An 18750-nucleotide genomic window follows, 5' to 3' on the forward strand; every position below is an offset into this window, starting at 1 on the left:
TCATGAAGGCCCTCTTCCTCTTGTTCAGAACAGCCTTCACCTCGCTGGTGATCCAGGGTTTATTGTTAGCGAAGCAACGCATTGTTGTGACAGGAACCACTGTCTCCATACAAAAGTTTATGTAGTCTGTCACACACTCAGTTATGCCACCTATGTCATCACCCTCATGCAAGCTCAGCAGTACACTCCAGTCAGTGGTTTCAAAGCAGCTGCTGAGGGCCTCTTTACTTTCAGGGGACCACATCCTGAAGGCTCTGATGTTGAGGGGCTGCTTTTTCACCAAAGGTGTGTATTGAGGCTGCAGGCAAACTAAGTTGTGATCAGACTTCCCAAGTAGGGGGTAGGGGGGTGACTAATTTGCCTTGGGAGATCCTACTGAGGGCAATTTGCAAGCTGCCCCTAATGACATAGCTCTTGGGATCCCTCGGGCACTCAAAACAGTCCACCATGATAAGGTTACGATTCATGGTAGGGTCCCGTGGAAGCAGGTGTACTTAGTTTTTTTTTTTTTTTACAAATATCTTGTGCATTTTGGTATTGCTTTTATTTAAATAAATTATGACAAAGTGCAATATGGCATGTGTTGTTGTTCATTGTTAACACTTACATCATTTTAAGACCAAAGGATTTTTTTTGAATAACCTTAAACACAAAATTCTAAATTGACAGAAAACATCATTTCTTTTTCACATGACTGGAAGGAATTTCTCCCTTTTCTTTCTTTATCCGAGTTGCCACAGAGAAATTTATGAGGAACAGTGACTTCCTCATAAACATTTGGTTGCAGAGTCATGGCATCAGTTTCACATTTTGTGAAATTTCTATTGAATGAAATTGGAATACCCTGCACATTACAGTATGACAGTGATGGGCTGCGATGTGCACCCAGAAGTAACACCGAAGGGTCTTGAAAATGAGGGACGTGTTGGGAATAAACTTTGTTTATACTGCTGTACTGCTGTTTTTGTCAATGGGTATCAAAGCTAACAAGATTAATGAATCGATGTACTTGGCCAACTTCTTTTTGGTTCTTGACAACCTTTTGACATCTTCTCTGCAATTCTGACTGGTGGGATACAAATTCAATGAAAAAAAAAAATTTATAAAACAATAAATGAAATATGAGAGAAATAGAGATGACATTATAATCTACAGACAGTATGACTGTATGACCAGGCAGCACATTGTGGCAGCAGCACAATCTTGTTAGGACAATTTTTTCATTGTCTATGATTGTTACTGTTGTTACTTTTTTCTTTTTTTTTTCTTACTAAAAACTTGAACAAATCTGAAAATACATGATTTTAGAAGTTACTCATGAAGTGTGTTTATAAAAACACATACTTGAAGGATATGCATGTCCATGCATAAAAAAGACTGCCTCAGTGCAAGTGGTATTCTTCATTGTGGCAAGTAATGCCACGAGCAATGCCTCAATGTACTACCTCTTTCTCTGCAGGGAAAAAGAGAGAGATGTATGAACATCCCGTCTTCTGTTTGGCGTCACAAGTGATGGATTTAACCATTCGTGAGTATCTTCCTCATGTCCCTACATCACTCCACCCTTAACAATGTACTGTATTATTTTTCTCTTACAGCCAGTACGCATGCCAACCATCACATGTAATCTTATTTTTTTTTACATCTGACATCTTTTTTTTTAGTTGTATGTTGTTGTAGACTGTTATTACAAGTTATTACAGATCCTTGATAATGCGTTAAGTCAAGTATCTAAGATCACACTAAAACACATTTAAAGATATATCTTACATTTATTCCATATTGTATCCAAATTCCTCCCACATCCGAGTTTTAGCTTCAGCAACCACTAATGCTGCAGAACTTCTAGCCACTCGGAATTTGTCAGCAGTTTTAGGTGACCCTTGTGACAATCAAGCCCGAAAGATCTCCTCCTTCAGTTGGATGGTTTCCCTCCACCAGCGGGTCCTCCACTTACCGCCATGACAGGCATAGACAACCTTCAGACCTCAAATCTATAAAGCTGGGAAGAGGTCAACCGGAAGTAGCTCTATAAACAAACTGCTGCCACTGACCCCCTGGACCAACAGCATCTCTGTAGAGTAAAATTAATAATAAGAACAAGTTAAAAAAAAAAGAACAGTGTCTTCAGCACTTGGATACAGCAGGAGCAGAAAGGTTGCAGCTTTGGGACATGATCAATGAAAATAGAAATACAATGCAAAAATTTTTTCAATCTTTTAGAAATTTCACAAAGCATGTTTTGAGAAAAGGCAAGCTCAGTTTAGTGTGATTTGTGGCACTGTGATGAAAGGCTGGTCTTTTGCTCTTATGTGGTGTATTGGGGATGGTCGCCTACAAATAACCTGTGTGCAGATGATGCAGGAAGAACTCTGCTGACACAGATTTGGTCGAACACAGAAACCTTTATTGTCAACGAGGTCCATATCAGATTTACAGAATGATGCATCAAGTCTGGAGAGATGTGTCCAGCCCAGATTCCCCAAAATATCTGACTTACTGTGGGTGCATCTCTTTGTTAAGTAGAATCTGCCTGTTCTTAGTGACAGATGTTGTATGTTCCCATCACAAAGCATAAAGCCCAGATATGGTGTGTGCATATCTATTGAGCCTCTTCTTGGACAAACTAACTGGGGAGTGTGTTATTCTCAAAATGTCCTGATTTAGCCTGAGACTCCCCTACACAGCTGGTAGACTTCTTTTCACTTCCCAAAACAACTTTGCACAGGTGGGAAATATCAGACACTACACTTACTGAATGAGTCTACAGTTATCTGATGTGTATCAACTAACCGGATATCAGAATAATTAATGAAAAAAACACATACAGCAGGAATATTGCCAGCAAAAACATATGAAAACTTAACTATGGTCACTGAATATTATTAAAACTACAAAGTGACATGGCATCTGTAGTGAGCATGTGAATGCGTGGGTGTGCATGCATGCATGTATGTGTGCCTGTGTGTATGTAAATGCAAAATATATGGCAAAGGCTTTACGTGAATTGTGGTTGATAATGGGGGAAGGGGGCCACAACCACCCCCCACTCCAGAGATCAGGAGCAGACAGGAAGGTCCCCCAGACCCAGGCAACCAGCAGCGTCCATGGACCACGGCCATAAGCCAGAGCCCCGCCAGGCATCGGCCACTCAGCGTGAGCCGAGTGCATGACCAAGAGCCCAGAGTGCCAGAGGACTACACCTCCATCTGGCAGAAGGCCTGTACAAGAGGATCAGGCCATCCGAGACAGCTGCCCCCAGAGGGCCAGCACTCACCCCGATGCCCAAGGCAAACTGCTCCAGAATTAAAGACATGCCAATCCGCAAGAGTAGCAGGAAGGGGCGAGCGCCACCTGGCAAGGAGCAGCACAGACGAGCCAGATGACAACAAGCCCTGAACTCAGGTCCAACAGTGGACAACCCTGCATACAACACAAAGACGCATACTCACACACAAATACACATGCTGACAGATACACAAATATACACTCACTGAGGCACAAAGACACAAACTTTGATAGATACAAAGACACAGACATCCAGCCACACACTCACTCGCTCAGAGGCCCCCAGGAGCAATGGAACAGTTGACTCACCCCCAGTGACGCAGTAAGCCTACACTCAGAGCTAGACGATCAGTTCCTCCTGCTGGTCCCCCTGCCCCAGGCCCAGGAAAAAGGGTTGGAGGAAGACCTTCCCCTCATCACTCCTGCTTCCTGATGGTGGGTGTGTTGTTGTGTTGAGTGTGGTGGAGCTTAATTGTAAGTGAATCTAAAATGCAATTAAAATGGGGGTGGGGCAAATGTGGAGGAGCCATCATCACTGCTTGTAGACAGTGGGCCCACCCCACATGTCCCCTCACCCCCACTCGTGATCATCTTTGAACATATAATAGTTAAGCAAGGACTCCGGTCCACGGGGGACACTGTCCTGCAGTTTTTAAATGTTTCCCTGCTCATTTAAGCTAAGAAAATTGAAATTGATGAGTTGATGTGGTTGTGGCATTGAGGGTAACATGAGCTTTAACTTGCAGAACTTCCTTGATGATCCCAGTTTTGGAAAACTTGACTCATGTCGCAAAGATGCCTTGTTATGTATTGCAAAGCACTTTAATATTAATGTACAAAAAAAAATGGTGTTAAAGGGGAAATAAAAAATAAAGTTCTGGAAAAACTAATGGAGCTACAGATCCTTGCAGACCCTGTTGACACTGTCCCGCCAGGGGCTGAGGTTCCTATAGAGGGAGTTTCTCTGACTGGACCAAGCGCTTCGTCTGACGAAGGGGGACAGCAGATTGCACAGACCACACCTCAGGTCGCTCAGGCTGTCCGTGAGGCTCCTCCTGCAACTTTGCCTCGTTTTGAGCCTTTCACCCCAGATGGTCTTGGGTCTAGTGGCGATGCCAAATTAAAGGTTCGTTTAACACGCCTTCAGCTAGAGGAACAGGAAAAGTAGAGTATACGCAGAGCAGATTATGACCTTAAATTACAGGTTCGCCGGTTAGAGATAGAGGCTGATAAGGAAGTCAAGTTACGGCAGCTTGAAGTAGAGGCCTTGAGAATTTCCTCTACACAGGTGACGGGACACACATCGGAGAAATTGGCACATTCACATACGGTTTTCCACAAACAAAGCTTTGATGTCAGTAAAAATATTGCCCTGGTACCAACATTTCGGGAGACAGAGGTTGACTCTTATTTCGGTGCATTTGAACGAATTGCAACTGCACTAGAATGGCCGAAGGATATGTGGCCTATCCTTCTGCAATGCAAGCTGGTTGGTAAAGCACAGGAAGTTTTGTCCTCTCTTTCCTTAGAAAATAGCTTGAACTATGACGTGCTCAAAGAGTCTATTTTGCGTGCTTATGAGCTTGTGCCAGAGGCTTACCGACAGAAATTCAAAAATCATAAAAAGTCAGGTGGTCAAACCTTTGTTGAATTTGCACGAGAAAAGGGTGTTCTTTTTGACAAATGGTGCAGTGCTAATGATGTCAGAAACAGTTTTGGATCCCTTCGTGAGCTGATGTTGTTGGAAGACTTTAAGAATGCTTTGCCTGAGAGGATGGTGATTTTCTTAAATGAACAAAAGGTGACTACTCTATCTAAAGCAGCGGTCTTGGCCGATGAGTTTGTTCTAACACATAAGAATGTGTTAATGTCGTCTTCCCGTCCTGACAGAATGTCAATGTCTCGCCCCACGAGACCTGATTCTGGTCATGCTCCTTTTGAAAAGGCTATGGGACCACAGTTGCCCCCACCTGGCACTCGTGAATGTTTCTACTGCCACAAGAAGGGCCATGTTATTTCTGACTGTCTTTCTCTAAAGCGTAAACAACAGTTTCCATATAGCCCCTCACCACCAAAAAGCATGGGTCTAATTAAGACTGTTTCTCTTCCAGCCACTGCAATATCACGAGATGTTAATGAAGACGATGGACCCCATCCCTGTTTTAAACCCTTTGTTTCAGAAGGATTTGTTTCACTAACTGGGGATCTAGAAGATAAACAGTCGGTAACCATTCTTTGGGATACAGGAGGCGCCCAGTCCATTATTCTAGAGGGCATCTTACCTTTAACATTCAAATCGTCATGTCACTCAAGTACAGTTGTTCGGGGTGTTGAAATGGGTTTCGTACTTGCTCCTCTGCACAAAGTTCATCTTCAGTCTCGTCTGGTCAGTGGATTATTTAAAGTGGCTGTTCTTCCTGTCTTGCCCATTAAAGGTGTTGATTTCATCCTTGGCAATGACATAGCTAGGGACAAGGTTGTGCCTGCCCCTGAGGTACTAGATAGACCAAATTTGAACCTCGAATCTGACAACTCAACCCAGAACCCTGATATTTTTCCTGCTTGTGTGATAACCAGAGCCCAGTCCAGGAAATATGGTGTTGACTTGTCTGACTCTTTTATGGCTATTGAGCAGGATCCCAATGAGATGATACCTAAGATCAATAGTCAGGTACAGGTCAAACCTGCCGATGCTGCGTCATCCTCTTCCAGTTTGAAGGTTATGAACCTACCAGCCAACCGAGAGGAATTTATTGCAGCACAGCGTGATGATAGTACACTTTTAAAATGTAATTCTTCTGTTCTCAGCCCGGTGGCAGCCAAGATGAAAAAAGTGGCTTATCTTAATGAGGATGGCCTGTTGATGCGTCGCTGGGTTAGCAATGCTTTGGAACAAGATGCAAGTTGGAGTGCAACTTACGAGGTTGTTGTGCCTATGGCCTATCGTTTGCAGGTACTGTCTTTAGCACACGAACATCCATGGTCAGGACACATGGGGGTGACCAAAACGTACAACAGGGTCCTTAAACATTTCTTTTGGCCAGGACTCAAATCTGATGTTGTCCTTCATTGTCGTACATGTCATCTGTGTCAAGTTACTGGAAAACCAAACCAGGTTATCCCCCTGCACCGCTTTGTCCCATTCCAGTTATGGGGCAACCATTTGAAAAAATCATTGTTGATTGTGTGGGACCATTGCCAAAGACTAAGGCTGGAAATCAATTCCTTCTAACAGTGATGTGTGCTTCCACCAGGTTCCCAGAAGCCATCCCACTCTGGAAAATAACGGCTGCAGTTGTCACCAAGGCTTTGGTAAAGTCTGTCACCGTGTTTGGCCTGCCAAGAGTAGTTCAATCAGATCAGGGCACGAATTTTAAGTCCAAAATGTTTGCCCAGGTGCTTAAAACTTTAGGCATTGACCATGTAACATCTAACCCTTACCATCCTGAAAGCCAGGGGGCACTGGAACGATTTCACCAAACCATGAAATCGATGTTGCGCAAACATTGCCATGAGTCTCAGAGGGATTGGGATGATGGTGTACCATTTGTTTTGTTTGCTGCCCGTGATGCGGTACAGGAGTCACTAGGTTTCAGTCCTGCTGAGCTAGTATTTGGACATGAGGTGCGGGGTCCTTTAAAGGTCCTTACAGAGCAACTGGTTGTGCCACAGAAAGGAGTCACAAGTATTCCAGAGTATGTTTCCAAGCTCAAGGATCGACTCCAGCTAGCCTGCACTATGGCTAAAGAAGCCCTGACCTTTTCTCAGGTGAAGATGAAGAGACATTATGATCAAAAGGCGACTGTCCACTCATTTCAACCAGGTGACAAAGTTCTGATTCTCTTGCCCGTTTCTGGATCTACCCTCTCTACTAAATTTTCTGGTCCTTATGTTGTAGAGAAAAAACTCAGTGACACAAACTATGTCATCAAAACCCCAGACCGTAGGCGGCGGTCCCGAATGTGTCATGTCAAGATGATGAAACAGTACTGCTCCAAGGAGAAGCAAAATGGGTCACCCATAGCTCAAGATGTGCGGATCACCATCTCACCTATAGCTTCCATCTCCAAGGTGAGCTCTCTTAACGATGACGATGAGTTGGTCATGCGTAGTGCTACACCACAGGGGGCTAGGCTCAGTAATAGTGAGATCTTATCTGATTTGTCCCACTACTTGTCTCATCTCTCCGAGGACCAGCGTTGCGATGTTGAGAAACTTATCCGTGATTTCCCAGGTCTGTTCAAAGATATTCCCTCTCAAACTTCTGTCATTACTCATGACATTGTTCTAACCAAGCCAGTACCAATCAAACAGCATGCATACCGGGTTAATCCCACTAAGAGGGAGATTATGAAAAAAGAGGTTGTCTATCTCCTACAGAATGGATTTGCAGTACCCAGTTCTAGTCCATGGAGCTCCCCTTGTCTTCTGGATACAAAGTCTGATGGAAGTCCGAGATTCTGTACCGACTTTCGCAAGGTAAATGCTGTGACTGTACCAGATGCACATCCCTTACCTCTTATTGATGACTGCATTGATGAAATCGGTCCAGCAAACTTTGTCAGTAAACTTGACATGTTAAAGGGATATTGGCAAGTTCCTTTAACCCTGGGCGCTTCGGAGATTTCGGCTTTTGTAACCCCTGATGGCTTCTTCCAGTATACTGTGATGCCCTTTGGTCTGTGCAATGCACCCGCTACTTTTCAGAGGCTAGTAAGTAAGGTACTAGGAGGTGTGCCAAACTGCAGAGCATATCTGGAAGACATTGTCGTGTATTCAAATGACTGGCTTAGTCACATGACTACACTGAGGGAAGTTTTCACCCGTCTGTCCAGTGCGTCGCTTACACTCAACCTCACTAAGTGTGAATTTGGAAAAGGCACTGTGCTTTATCTTGGTCAGCTGGTTGGTCGAGGACAGGTGCGTCCTATGGATGCAAAGATCTCCGCCATTATTAACTTTCCCACGCCAACCACCAGGAGAGAGTTGCGACGTTTTCTTGGGATGGCCGGCTATTATCGCCGGTTCTGCAAAAACTTCTCCTCTGTCGCTGCTCCGCTGACCACCTTAACCAGTCCCACTAAATCATTCAGTTGGTCCAATGAGTGTCAACAGTTTGAAAGTCTAAAAAGTCTATTGTGTTGCACTCCTGTTTTGTCTGCACCAGATTTCTCACTGCCCTTCAAGCTTGAAGTTGACGCCAGTGCAGTTGGCACTGGAGCTTTTCTTCTAATAGAGGACCACCAGGGCATCGCTCATCCTGTGAGTTACTTTTCACGAAAATTCAACAAACATCAAGTTAAGTATTCCACCATCGAAAAGGAAACTCTTGCACTACTTTTTGCCCTGCAACATTTTGAGGTTTATCTCGGATCCAGTGTAAAGCCTATTCAGGTTTTCACAGATCATAATCCTCTTGTGTTTCTCTCCAGGATGCATAATCACAACCAACGTCTCATGCGTTGGTCTTTAATCATTCAAAACTACCACCTTGAAATTTGTCATAAAAAGGGATCTGAGAATATCCTGGCTGATGCCTTGTCACGTGCTTTGTAGTTGCATTACATTATGTAGTTCCAAACATTATGCTTGGACTTATATGGGTGGGGGTGTTACGTGCCAGGCGGCCAGGTATTCTGTGGTTTTGTGTCTCCTCCCCCCCTTCCCTGTGTGTTGTGTTGTCTTTAAGTAATTGCTGCAGGGATGCTGCTCACCTGTATGAGCAGGCGGTGTGGCTGGTTGGATAATTACCTTGACCACTGACCTATCACACTTTAAAATGGAGGAAGTCTCTGGCCTTGAGGAGCTTCTTAACTTGTGATTTTGCTACACATGATTGCTACCTACCTTGACTCTGTTTGGTGCTCTTTCAGAGACATATTTGTTCAGGTAGGTGTGGGAGGTTTTGGGACTAGATAAGTTGGGGTACCCTTTACATTTCTTTTGCACTCACGTAGCATTTAATTGTTATTCCACTAGGTTTATTGGTTGTGCCACCACTGTACTGTTTTGAAGGGTCTTTTGTTAGACAAGCTAGTTAGGTATTTTGTTTAATTTCTTTCTTGAGAGATAACTCAGACAGGCCTTCTTTTGTTATTTAATTTAATTTTATTTGGCACAATCACTTTGTCCCATCCTCCCCCCACCTTGGAGTGTCTCTGTTTTTTGTTACAATAAAGCTCATTTGTTCACTTCAACTGAGACTCATTTGATTTACTGGTTGTCGTGTTACTGTCTGCTAACTGGTTTCACCAAGTGGACGTGACACTCCCCTTGATGCCCATTTATTTATTTCTGTTTACAATATATAACATGTAATAGAACTGAACCGGACAGGGGGACAAGGAAAGAAGAAGAGGAAACAGAACAAAAATAGAAACAAAAACCAGACAACCAGCTGCTACACCTGTAAAAAACAAAACAGACAACAATCCATGGCCTCTGTTCGGAATCCAGCCTTAGCGCTACCAGGAGCACCTGAAAGCAGACAAGCAGAGAAAAACAAACACACAAACAAACACCCAGCAAAGACCCAGGCCACCAGCAGCCCCCACGGAGCACAGAACCCAGGAAGCCCATCGCAGGGACAACCACGCATCCACCCAGAAGATTGCAGAGGAAGCCCCCGGACAGCGCCCCCATAAGCATAGGGCAGAGGCCCCCCGGGAGCCATGGGCAACAGCCCACCGACCCCGCCAGGCCCCAGTCGCCCAGACATGGGCCGTGCACCCGACCCGGGCCCCAGGGGCTCGAGCGCCCCCAAACCCCCCGGCAGAGGCCCCACCCAATACCCGGGAGGGCCAAGCGCCCGAGACAGCCACACAGTGGGTCAGTGCCTGCCCCAGCGCCCCTGGCTAAGTGCCCCGGGAGTCAAAATGTGCCCACAGGTGGGTGAAGTCGCGAGCAGCGGGGTGAGGCAACGGCAGGCCAGGCGACAGCAAGTCCCAGACCCAGGCCCAATCATCACCACAAACACTTTCACATCCCATACATCCACACATCCTCCCTCCCTAGACTCCGCTGGGGTGTAGCGCAGCGGGCACACCAGGGGGCCAGCAGCCCCCCAGCAACCACAGACCCCGAACCAGCAGAATAATTAATTAATCCTACTGGCCCGTCCCGCCCCGAGCAGCAACCAGGAAGCAGGGGTGTGAGAAGATCCCTCCCCTCACCCTTCTGGCTCTTCAATATTTTCTAAAAGTGAGCGATTAAAATTGAGGTGCAGCCAACCTTGTAGAACTGGGAGCGTGGCCCTCTGGGCAGCCTACATACCCAAAGAGCCACGCCCACCAGATGCCACTCAGTGTAACCACCCCCCAAGACCTAATGTGTGTGTGTGTGTGTGTGTGTTTGATAAGTAGTGATGTCTAAGGTGTAATTAAAACAGGGGCGGGGAACTGCAGAGTGCAGCCAAGGGGACCACCTACATGGCCCCATCCACTACACCCCACAGAACACACACGTCCCCAAAACCCTTCATGTGTGAGTGTGTGCTGTGTACAGGAGCCAAAAGGGAGAGGGGTATGGTGTCCAGCCCCTACTTAAACATGCAAATCATATTTAAATAAGCCCTGCAACTGCACGATCTCTGCACGATCAGAAAATAAAGAAAAAAGAATGAGTAAGATGGGAAAAAATAATAACTTAACAGAAAGTGAGATTGAGGTGCTACTTTCTAGGGGCGGCTGTAGCTCAGGAGGAAGAGCAGTCGCCCACCAATCGGAAGGTCGGTGGTTCGACTCTGGCTTCCCCAGGATACATGTCGAAGTGTCCTTGGGCAAGACACTGAACCCCACGTTGCTCCCCCAGTGTATCATTGGGGGTATGAATGTGTGTGAATGCTTAGAAAGCACGTAGTTATATCCTAAGACGTGCTGTATGAATGTGTGTGAGTGGGGTGAATGCGGCATGTAGTGAAGCGCTTTGAGTGGTCAGCTAGACTAGAAAAGCGCTATACAAGTACAAGTCCATTTACTTTCTGAAGTGGAGGCCCGAAAAAATGTGGCACGCTGTCCTACGATATAAGCAGCAAACATAAGAGCAAACGTAAGAGGAGTGGGTGGGAGAGCGTGTGCGAGGCCTTTAATGCTGTGGGGTCTGAGAAGCGCACACAAGCAGAGGTAAAAAAGAAGTGGACCGATATTAAGGTGGATGTGAAGCGGAGGCTGGCTGCCCACCGCCGAAGTGTGGCCAAAACAGGCGGGGGAGGCTGTTTGAACAGAGAGTCGGCACAGCTATGGGTGACACTGCTCTCTCAGGGGTGGTGGGTGTGGGAGTGTGGGTGACTCTGATTAAAAGGTAAATATCTGTATTTGTGTAAGTCACAACAAACGTGTTCATACCGTAACCTATAATGAAGAAGTGCACCGGGGAAAAGGTGAGGCTGATTAAGACATTTCACACTTTATGAATGGGGTTATTAACTATTTGCACACAGAGATGATCAGGGGCTTGTTAGAAAGGTCTTAAACTGTTCTTTACCCGGCAAAAAACAGCAAGTTACTAACTTTAACCACCAACTATGATGCTGTGAAGATGGAATAGAAATTGGGGGTGCACATGCTCAATGTACGTCACAGGGAATAATATGAGAACAAATAAACAAAGTTACTTACCAAGAAGCCACCCATCGCGCACAGTGCCAGCTTTTAGTCTGTTCCCAACAATTCTGTTACTAAATGTATGAATCCTGCATTGTACCAGGCCACCCCCACAAAACATTTGCACATCACATACGATCTGTACATTGCTCCGATTACATTAGGAAAACCAGCTCTCGCTTCAAATTGTGCTTCAATGTTGGCCTGTTCAACTACATTGTGGGAATTTGATATACCTGCTGATATGCAGATGATTCTGTCCCACTAGGCTGGCAAGGCTCGGCTCAGGGTCGACTGCCACAGTCCCAATCGGTTGGCCAGCTCCCTCTGGAATGCTCCGGTTGCTTAAACCCCAGTGTGCACGTCACCTGTGGCACAAGCAGCGCATGGTTCCTCGCTGTGTTGCGCTTCAGCGCCGGCCGCAGCTCTGCTGCACTCGTATAATTGCAGACACTTGTGTTAATTGTTCATCAGTATTAATTGTCCATGTGTCTCAAATGTGCACATCACTCATTCTGAGGACAAATTGTGTTCACATTTATTTATTATAACAGTTTCTCAGCATCATGTCTGTGTCGCCAAAAAAATCTATCGCTGTAGAAAAGTAAGTAGGACAGCCCTGAAGTTGGCGTGAGTCACCGTACATTTCCACGGTCATTTCGCTCTTGATACAACTGATCGTTGACGTGAAAAAGTGTGTACGCCACTTTTTTGTGCAGGTCATTTTAAAAGCCAGTCCCACCGTATTTATGTCAAGGCCTATAACCATGTTCAATGGGTCAGATAAATAATAAATATACTAATTGTTTTTAAGTTGTTTATTACTATCTTAATTTTATGATGTGGTCTATCAGTCATTTTGGAGTGAAAACTTTACCACCAATGGCCAGTCGGCCATTGGACCATTAAACACCAGTGTTGCAGTTTCACAAAAAGTCTCCAGAAATTGGACTATCACAACAATTTTCATACTTATTTCCATTTTTTTCTAATTGTGTAAGCAGCTTATAATATTTTCAAAACATTTCCGTTTTCTTGTTAATTCATGACATCCGAGTAATAATCGTTACTGCATGATGGCACAGTTCATTTTAATTAATACATTTTTTTTTAGGGAAGAGGGATGGTTTAAAATGTACCAAGCATTGCTTTACACAGTCCCAGAGCTTTTTTACTTAACCTTCGACTCATGTTTCCTTTCTCGTCTACATTAATATATCCTGCAAATGGTTGGCTGTGGGTTTGCATTTTCTCAAAAATCTGGGCATGTGGAGATTAAAGGTGGTCCCTCCGACTGGAAATCTGGCCAAAACTCTGGGTATATATTACCTGTTGGCTTTACTTAGTTTTGATCTGCTAATGGTTGTCAATTCAACTCAAGTTTTATTAATATTGCGCCAACCAAATTACAACAAATGTCATGTTCAAGGCCAGTTGGAGTTCAATTAATTGTAATCATAATCTAATCAAATCCAATTAATTAAATTCAAAATTAGTCCAATTCACACATATGGAGCAAATTCAAAAACAATTTCCGAGCTAAGAAAACCAACAGATTGCATTAAAACTTCAAAACAAATCTTCGGTCCAATCTCCCGTCCTGAGCATACATGAGGCAACTGTGTAGAGAAATAACTCACTTTCAACAGGAAGAAACCTGACTCAGGAAGTGTGGTCAGCCGCCTTGACCAGCTGGGGTTTGAGAAGACAGAAAAGAGGGGACAACAAACACCATAACACCATTCAAAGGATACCTGTTGAGACAGGCAAACACAAGTTAATGACAACAATAATGCCATCACTGCTCCTCACACCACAACAACTATCTTTTCTTCGCCAAGCATCATTATTATCGGCTACTCCAGCCTCTCACCAACTGCACACCAGTCATAGGGGGGTGGGGATACAAACCCTGGTTCAGGTGGAGGGTAATGAAAGTATAGAGGGTGCCAGAGGTGGAGGCAGGACAAGACTCATGAGCAGATTCAGCAGACAGTCACTAAGAATGCCAGCAAATACAAGGCCATACAGGCCAACTCACCTAAAATGGCCACCGGGTTTCAAAAGGCTCACATGGGCCACACCTTCCACTTAAATACATCCTGGATTTCTTCCTTGCTTCTCCCAAGAGTCTGTTTACCCTGAGTGCTCCCCCTGCTGGGCCCCCAGCTACTATTGCTTCTTCTAATCCATATTCACAAAGACAAAGACAGATCCTAACTTTCCATCCTCGCTGCTCTGCTTCTACCCTTAACTCTACATACCTAAGTTTTTTCCTTTCATATGCTTCTACTACCAAGTCCTCCCAAGGAACAGTTAGCTCTATGAAATAGACTCTCATTCTACTCCTAGACCACAAGAATATATCAGGTCTTAGATTTGTAGAGGTTATCTCCTGGGGAACAAAAGGCTTTCCTCATAAATCTACCTGAATCTCCCAGTCACAAGCATCCTCTAAGCTGCCTTGCCTCCTTATTGTCTTATTAACTCCCCCCCCCCTCTTGAACAAACTGAATTGCCACTCTCTTTGCCTTAGACCCTCCAAAATTCACATGCCTTCGTTTATCTTCAATATCTGCAGCTAAGCTTCTTAATAATTGTCGCCACGTATACCTGCCTTGTGACAGACTAACCTTACAGCCTGACAAAATATATCTTAGAGTTGCAGTACCTGAACATAACGAACATAGTGAGTCTCCGTTTACCCAGAGTTTTAGGTTCTGGAGAGTTGGCAATACATCATATATTGCCCCTATCAAAAATCTGATACTCCTCCATACTCCACAGCTCTTTCCAACTAAGCTTTTTCTTCTCTACACCTTCTCAATTCAACCACTGTCCCTGCTTAGCCTGAGCCACTGCCTTTGTACCCCTTAACATTTCCTCCCGTCTACGAGCCTGCTGAACAACTTGCTTTCTCTTCTCTTTGGGACCTGCTCTACTCAACACCGATTTACCTGGCCCAAGCCCCAAGCCTCCCCGGGCTATTTGAACACTACCCACAATCTCTGTATGTCAAAGACTTGCTCTGCCTCTTGAGCAGCCATTCTTGGTTTCCATTTCCTCTTCTTGGTTGGGTTTGGAACCACCTTACTAATTACCACATCTTTACTCCCAGCTAACAGGAGCTCTGTCCTAACTTTAGTACATTTAAACTCCTCTACTAGACTAGAAACTGGGAGGTGGAATATGCCTTTCCCACAGAGTGCCACAGTACTTAAACATCTAGGAACACCTAGCCACTTCCTAATGTAAAAGTTACCTAATCTTTTAATTTCTTCTGCAACAGATAATGGAATCTTATACACAGACAGTGGCCACATCAATCTAGGAAACAATCCAAACTGCAGACACCACAGCTTCAACTTTCCTGGAAGCCCTAATTTATCTATTCAATCCAGTCCCTCAGCAACATCTTTCCAAAACTGCACTTCTTGGTCTCTATTATTCAAGTCTGCCTGGTACCACTTACTCTTTACTGCCTTTTCCCTAATTATTGTAATTATTTCTATCTATTACACACTTTCTATCACTTAATTCCCATCTACTTATTGAGATACTTCTAAACTTACTAGGTTTGATTTTCATTCTAGCCCACTTTAGATTCTTAGTAAGTCTCTCAAGTATTCTCTTCATACATGGCACTGTTGTAGTCATCAACATCATATCATCCATGTAGGCCCTAATTGGTGTAAGGCGTATGCCATCCTGACGTCTCTCTCCACCTACAACCCACTTAGAAGCTCTAATAATTATCTCCATCACCATTGTAAATGCTATTGAAATTGTACACCCTGCCATAATGCCTATTTCTAGCCTCTGCCAACCTGTTGTTAAACCTGCTGTACTTAGGCACAGTCTAATATCCTGAAAACATATTCTTACTAAGTTAACAATTACTACCGGCACTCTAAGATAATCAAATGCTTTCCAAATAAGGCTGTGTGGCACTGAACCAAATGCATTTGCTAAATTCAGAAATATAACATGCAAATCTTTATTCTCAATCTTGGCTGTCTAAATCTGATGCCAAATCATGCAAGTGTGCTCTAAACACCCTGCAAAACATAGTATTCCTGTCTTCTTTACAGTAGTATCTATTAACCTATTCCTTTCTAAATAACTAGCTAATCTCTGTGCAACTACTCTAAAGAAAATCTTCCCCTCTACATTTAGGAGAGAGATCATCTGGAACTGATTCAGTTCTGAGGACTCTTTCTCCTTTGGAATAAGAACGCCTCCTGCCCTATGCCATGCACTAGGAATAAACTGTTTCTCCCAAACTATTTGTGCACTTTTATAAACCCGGTAGGGGACTCCATTTGGCCCTGGAGCTGACGAAGCCTTTGCACGCCTGAGTACCTCCTCAACCTCCTTCCACCTTGGTGGTCTAACATCCATCTTATGAGCTATCTCTCCTAATGGTGGCATGTCAGGTTGAAGGCCTACTACTCTACACGGCTCAAATCTGAATATGTATTTCTTAGACACTCTTCCACCTCTGCCATTGTTGCTTTAAGCTGCCCTTACTTTTCCTGGTTAAACAACCCTTTAACAAACTTAAACGGGTCCCTGTAAAACACAGTCCCTACATATTCTTTCTTCTTTCTCTTTTTCCTAAGATATTCAGCCCTTCTAAGTATTGCTAGCCTGCTTCTTTTAGATTTAAATTTAAGATATGATGGAGCTTGGTCATTAAGAGTTTTATTTTCGAGGAGAAGATTTTTAATTCTATTTTGAATTTAACTGGAAGCCAATGAAGAGTAGCTAAAACTGGAGAAATATGATCTCTCCTGTTAGTTCTCATCAGAACTCTGGCTGCAGCATTTTGGATCAGCTGGAGGCTTTTGTCACGTTGGGTGTGTGGAGGACCCGGATGTAGAACAAAAACCACTTTTCAGCAAAAAGCTCGGTTTAGCCGGTACACCAAAAAAACTTTGACTGTGACAAAACTAAATTTGAAAACACTTGGCAAAACAAAACCTAACTATGACTGTGAAAAAAATTGAAGAAACGTAACTTGGACAAACATAACATTGCATGAGTGACTTGGCTTGGCATCCATGACGGTGAGGATCTGGCTATGTGCATGAGAAAACCTTGAAACTAAATACTGGGGAGGGTGATTGGTGATGGAGTGCAGCTGAAGTGCAGCCAAGAAATTAACATAACAAAATTAACATATGTGACCGCTTTTCAGAGAATTTGCGGAACATCCCAGTGATAAAGAATTACAGTAGTTCAATCTTGAAGTAACAAATGCGTGAACTAGTCTACATCAGTCTGAGACAGGATGCTCCTGATTTTGGCAATATTACGAAGGTTAAAGAGGGCAGACCTAGAAACCTTTTTTATATGTACATCAAATAATAAATTCTGGTAAAAAATAACTCCAAGGTACTGTAATACCAGAAGCCAAGGAAATACCGTCTAGAGTAACTATATAACTAGACAATTTCTCCCTGAAGCACTCAGGTCCAAAGATAATGACTTCCGTTTTGTCTGAATTTAGAAGCAGACAGTTCTGAGTCATCCAGGTCTTTATGTCTTGAAGACATGCTTGTAGTCTGACCAACCTATTGGTTTCATCTGGTTTCATAGATACGTACAGCTGAGTATCATCAGCATAGCAATGGAAATTTATACCATGCTGTCTGATAATGTTACCTAATGGAAGCATGTACAGAGTAAAGACAAATGGTCCAAGCACAGAACCCTGAGGAACTCCATGACTTACTCTGGTGTGTGAGGAAGATTATTAATTTACAAGAACAAATTGGGATCTATCAGACATACGACTTAAACCAGCCTGATGCAGTTCCTTTAATCCCAATTACATGTTCAAGTCTCTGTAACAGATTTATGTGATCTATTGTATGAAATACAGCACTGAGATCCAACAGGACAAGTACAGACACAAGTCCGCTATCAGAGGCTAAGAGGAGATCATTGGTAACTTTCAGCAGTGCTGTTTCTGTGCGATGATGCACTCTGAATCCTGAGTGAAACTATTGTAACAGATTATTTCTGTGTAAATGATGAAGTTGAGCTGCAACAATTTTTTTAAGAATTATAAGGAAAAAAGGGAGATTGGGCCAGCTAACACTTCTGAATGAAGAGTAGGTTTTTTAAGTAAACGTTTAATTACAGCAATCTTAAAAGTCTGAGGTACATATCCCGTCAACAAAGACAGATTGATCAACTCCAATATGGAAGTTTTGATAGAGGAGAAAACCTCATTGAACAGTCTGGTTGTTATTGGGGATCAAATACAAGGCAAGGCAAGGAGAGTTTATTTGTATAGCACAATTCAACAACAATGTGATTCAAAGTGCTGAGACATTAAAACAGAAATAAAAAGCATGATTTAGAATTTAAACAAAAAAAGAAAGAAGAACAATAGATAAAATCAGAACAATAAAGATAAGATTGAATAAAAATGTAATGAAATGATAAATATGAAATATAAGACAAAATAAACTAATAAAAATGATAAAAATGTAAATGATGATAAAATCAGTAGTTAAAATATGATTACGTTTTGAAACTCAAGGTTATTTGGAGCTCTATTCAAATGCATAGAGCGTCAACCTGGACTTAAATACTCTGAGTGTTTCAGCTGATCTGAGGCTTTCTGGGAGTTTGTTCCAGACATGTGGAGCATAGAAGCTGAATGTAGCTTCTCCATGTCTGGTTCTGACTCTGAGAACTGATAAAAAACCGGATCCAGATGACCTGAGGGGTCTGGAAGGTTCATAGTGGGTCAGGAGGTCACTGATGTATTTTGGTCCTAGACCATTCAGAGCTTTATAGACATAGGATCAGAACTATAAAGTCTGTCCTCTGATGGACAGGCAGCTAG

The 18750-nt window shown here is 43.5% G+C and overlaps 1 protein-coding gene across 3 annotated transcripts in view; it reads left to right on the plus strand.

Annotated features, from left to right (window-relative positions):
• Positions 1-18750, plus strand: part of LOC140303956 (calcium-dependent secretion activator 1) — a 628956-nt gene that overhangs the window by 339315 nt on the left and 270891 nt on the right. For all 3 annotated transcript variants that reach the window (XR_011915223.1, XM_072382952.1, XM_072382951.1), the window contains exon 15: positions 1460-1528. Coding sequence is in view for 2 of the 3 variants with exons in the window: in XM_072382952.1 (XP_072239053.1) it covers positions 1460-1528 (69 nt within the window). In the remaining variant the exon portion in view is untranslated. The remainder of the gene's footprint in view (positions 1-1459; positions 1529-18750) is intronic.

This window comes from Leuresthes tenuis, unplaced genomic scaffold, assembly GCF_036924035.1.
Source record: "Leuresthes tenuis unplaced genomic scaffold, fLeuTen1.0.hap1 SCAF_3, whole genome shotgun sequence".
Lineage (NCBI taxonomy): Eukaryota > Metazoa > Chordata > Actinopteri > Atheriniformes > Atherinopsidae > Leuresthes > Leuresthes tenuis.